Source organism: Tupaia chinensis, unplaced genomic scaffold (assembly GCF_000334495.1).
Source record: "Tupaia chinensis unplaced genomic scaffold, TupChi_1.0 Scaffold000511_1, whole genome shotgun sequence".
NCBI lineage: Eukaryota > Metazoa > Chordata > Mammalia > Scandentia > Tupaiidae > Tupaia > Tupaia belangeri.
The window spans coordinates 2358834-2363641 of NW_006160024.1; the positions used below are offsets into that span (position 1 = coordinate 2358834).

Here is a 4808-nt window from a genome sequence, read left to right on the forward strand (position 1 = left end):
CTAAGAAAATAAATGCATGGTTAAAAAAAAAAAAAAAAAAAAAAACAAGGGAAGGGCTGACCCTCCAGCCCACAGTAAAGAACTGTGCAGAAGCTAGATCCCACATGGCTGCCTAGGGTTTGAATCTTGGCCCCAGAAGCAATACACTGGGCACGTATGTTGAGGTAGACAGAGAACTGGAGGAAATAGGATTGTGGCATGACCAGGCCCCACTGGAGGTTGCTTTCACTCTCACATGCACATACATATTTTTTTAATTTCCAGAGGGCCTTTTTCTTTTCTTTTCAAGTTGTTAGAAGCAGAGAGTGAGCAAACATTCCATCTCCTAATTGCGTGGTTACACCACAATCCTTCTTCTGCCGTTTATTCATTCTGTCAGGATTTGGGGCATGCATGGGCACACACCTGATGCTTCCCAAGGCACCAGGGCCAGAACTCAAACCACAGCTGGCCATGTGGGATCCTACTCCCAGTGCACAGTGGACAGGGCCAGCGCATCTCTCTCTGTCTCTCTTTTTCTCTCCTTCCTCCTTTTTTCTCTCATACATGCATGTGTGTCCTAGGTATTAAAATAATTTTTGAAGTACAATCGATACAATACACAATTTCAATAGGAGAAAAATAGAAACCATATCATTGTTTCAATATACACAGGGGAAAACACAAGTTTTTCGTGATAAAAACACTCAACAAACTAGGAATAGATGGGAACTTCCTCAGTGTGATAAAAGTCATCATTAGAAAAACCCACAGCCTACATCATAACTAATGAGGAAAGACTGAAAGCATTCTTCCTAATATCAGGCACAAAACAAGGATATCTATTCTCGCCCCTTCAACTCGGTACTATAAGTTCTAGACAGAGCAATTAGACAAAAGGAAGGAAGGCCAGAAGGAAGTGTGGCATGGAAAGGAAGAAGTTTAACTATTTTCTAATGACCAAATCTTAAATAGTCGTGCATCACTTAATGATGGGTATATTCTGAGAAATGCATCCTTAGGCAATTTGGTTGCTATGTAAGCATCATAGGGTGTACTTATCCAGACTTACATAATATATCCTACTACAAATCTCAGCTGTGCTATAGACTATTGCTCCTACACTGTAAACATGTACAACATGTTATGTACTGACTACAGTAGGTAGTTTTAACACATTGGCACTTAAGGATCTAAATATAGAAAAGATACAGTAGGGACCAGCAGTTAGCGTAATGGCTATGTCGCTGGACTCCCATGTAGTCGACCGTGGTTCGCGTCCTGGACCTGGTGGCTTAAAACACACTGGGCGCGTGTGCGTGTGTGCCCAAGATCCTGAGAGGAGAATAGAGGAGAAGGGATTGTGGTGTGACCATCCCCCCTGGGGGGTGATTTCTCGCTTTCTGTCTCTCTGTCTCTCTCTGTCTGGCAAGTGCATGCGCCCTATAGCAAAAACCTCTCCAAAAAAAAAAAAAAAAAAAAGAAAGAAAAGATACAGTAAAAATTCGGTCTAAAAGATTTTTTTTTAAATGGTACACTTGAGCACTTACCACGATTGTAGCTTGCGAGACTGGAAATTGCTCCAGGAGAGTGAGTGTGAGGACAGTACTGTCTACTACTGTAGTCTGCATAAACACTGTGTACCTAGGCTACACAAAAATGATAAAGTTTTTTTTTCTTTCCTCAAGAAATTAAACTTAGCTCACTGTAACTTTTATATTTCATAAACTTTTAATTTTTTTAAACTTTTTAAGTCTTCTGTAATAACACTTAGCTTAAAACTCATGTTGTACAACTGGGCAAAAGTATTTTTAATATCCTTATTCAATAGCTTTCTTTATATTTTAATTTTAAAAATTTTAAACTGTTTTGTTATAAACTAAGACACATATACAGTAGCCTAGACCTCATACAGAGTCGGGATCATTGCTACCACTGTCTTCCACCCATATCTTGTCCCACTGTAAAGATCCAGATGACTAAAAACAACACTAGATTAGATCAAGCCCAAGAGAAAACGATGCACTAAACAGACTCAGCAAACTCAAGATGTATGAGGCTGAAGCAGCAGGAGGCAGGATGGTTGGGATGGCTAAAATCCCACTATGACCAACAGCATGGTTTGAGTCCCAGACAAACAGCTTAAAAAACATGCAGGTTGGAGCCAGGAAGTGGCGTGGTGGTTAAGGCACTGGACTCCCACATGTCTGACCATGCTTCGAGTCCTGGACCAGGAGGCTTGCTTTCCTACTTTCCCTTTCTCTTTCTCTGTCTCTCTCTGGTCAAATTGAACAAATAATAATAACGATGATAAGTGAAATAAAATAATTCTTTAAAAAACAAAACAGAAACAAAAACATGCAGGTTGTGTGTGTGCATGCCCCAAATCCCAAGAAGAGAATGGAGGAGAAGGGGCTGCAGTGTGGCCATTTCCCTGTGAGAGTATATTCTCTCCCCGCTCCCTGGTGAGCACATACACTGTATGGCAAATTACAAAATTAACAAAATAAATGTGTAAGGCGGCTGCTGATGTAATATGGCATTCGGTAAGCTTATTTTACAGTAAGCGCTTGTTTGTTTATAAGTACTTATAATTACCATTATCGAGTACTATGTACTGTGTTATTGTACATGTTATACTTTTATATGACTGGCAATGCAGCAAGTTTGTTTTTTGTTTCCACCAGCATCACTACAAACATATGAAGGTCTGTCATGTTACAATCTTGACTCCATTTTTCTCTGCTATCGGGATTTGGGTCATGCAGACGCATCCCCCTGGCGTGACTTTGAAGCCGCTGGGCCCCCGGTATGGGATGCAGTCAGGCCGCCTATTTAATCACCAGCTACGGGCCCCGGGGCTCTGTACAGTTTTCACCGGCCCATTCATTCGATGGTTCTGTTTCCAAGTCGACCCTATTAAACCGGAGGGCCAAGGGCGGGCGGAAGAAGAGAAAACTACATTTTCCAGCAGGCCACGGGCGCCGGGACACTCGCCATTGCTTCCGGCACGTGTGGTGCCTCAGTTGGCGTCCCAAGCGCAGGCGGACTCATGGATCCCACCGGCCGGTGGCGGAACTTGCCCGGCGGGCCGAGCTTAAAGCACTTGACCGACCCCTCTTACGGGATCCCTCGGGCGCAGCAAAAGGCAGCCTTGCAGGAACTGACCCGCGCGCACGTGGAGTCCTTCAACTACGCTGTGCGCGAGGGGCTCAGCCACGCCGTGCAGGTGAACGTGGCTGCCCCCCAGACCTCTGCGTCCGCGGGCGCCGCAGATCGCGACGGTCCAGCTCCAGGCGGGCGAAGGAGAGGGGCTGGTGGGGTTAGAGAAAGGAGAGGAAGAGACAGAGGGGAGGGACGAGACTAGGGAAGCGCCGGGCTAAGAAGGCGGGGTCGGGAACAGGAGTCCCAGAGAGATGGCTGGGGAGCCACAATATTAACCCAAAGTGCATGTGCCCCTTGGTCGTGCTGGGCTCATTGGGTTCGCATGAGAGCAGGTGTATGGGATGCAGATTCTGGCCTCTGGGGCTTGTGGTCGAGATGACTAGAAGCAGTGTCTCACATTAGCATTATATAGGCATCAATGCTTACAGAACACATGGCATTTAGAAGTTTTGAAGGACTGGAAATGCAGGCAGTTTGATAGTGTGAATTATTTTTCAGGCTATACCTCCCTTTGAATTTGCTTTCAACAATGAACGTATCTCTCTTACTATTGTGGATGCTGTCATCAGTCCACCCACAGTTCCAAAAGGGACCATCTGCAAAGAGCTCAACGTTTACCCAGCAGAGTGCCGGGGCCGCAGGAGTACCTACCGTGGGAAGTTGACAGTGAGTATAGATGACAGCCGTGTGGCTATCACACTGCACATCTTTTAAGATAGGGCTGGTGACTAATAAAGCTTCTGTCAGAATTCTGTTTTCTTAGTGCTATCATCTTAGAGATCTCATCTTCTAAATCCAAAGCATAAAATCATCTGATTGTAGTTTTCTCCCTCAGGTTTTTAAGATACTCTTATATGCTGCATAAGTAGGTTTTGGTCAACAACGGACAGCATGTACAGTGGTGTTCCCGTAAGGTCAGACCATGTAACCTAGGTGTGTAGTGGGCGATGCCCTCTAGGTTCGTGTGAGTGCCCTCGCCCTCTGGGGATGCACAATGACAAAATTGCTTAAAACTTACCCCTCCGTGAAGTGACACATGACTGCACTCATTTGTTCTCACAGTTACAGATCTTTTCTTGTTTTTTTAAGCTTATTTATCTCGTTTTTATTTTTATTTTTTCGGAGAGACAGGGAAAAAGAAGGGGGAAAGGGTGCCTTTGATAAAGTCTTGCCACACCAAGAGCCTGCCCCCAGCTTCCCAGTCAGCCAGGGTCATGGACGCACCTATGCTTGCCAGGCATGCTCAGGCCAACCCCTGAACCAGGTCCTCCCATGTGGTTCTAGCATCACATGGCAGCTGTGTTGCTGCAGCTGGGTGTAGACATTTTGTTTTAATAAATTATTTTTCTCTTATTTCCATCTAGGCTGATATCAACTGGGCAGTGAATGGAATCTCAAAGGGAATCATTAAACAGTTTCTTGGCTATGTTCCCATCATGGTGAAATCCCAGCTTTGCAACTTATACAACCTTCCTCCACAAGCCCTCATTGAGCATCACGAGGAGGCAGAGGTAATCGCGGGGATCCAGGCTGAGGGATGGTAGGGAAGGTCTGGGTCAGGAGTGAGAAGACCACAAACTTGTTGGTGGGGCCCAGTTTTTCTTACTCTGTCATAATTTCCAGGTAGTTAAAATGGGTCATTAATATCTTTTTTTTTTTTTTTT

General features: G+C 44.8%; 1 protein-coding gene across 1 annotated transcript in view; it reads left to right on the forward strand.

Annotated features, from left to right (window-relative positions):
• Positions 1–3031: 3031 nt before the first annotated feature.
• Positions 3032–4808, forward strand: part of POLR1B (RNA polymerase I subunit B) — a 31301-nt gene continuing 29524 nt past the window's right edge. The window contains exons 1-3 of the mRNA XM_006156652.3: positions 3032–3208; positions 3643–3810; positions 4509–4655. Of these exons, the coding sequence (XP_006156714.1) occupies positions 3032–3208; positions 3643–3810; positions 4509–4655 (492 nt within the window). The remainder of the gene's footprint in view (positions 3209–3642; positions 3811–4508; positions 4656–4808) is intronic.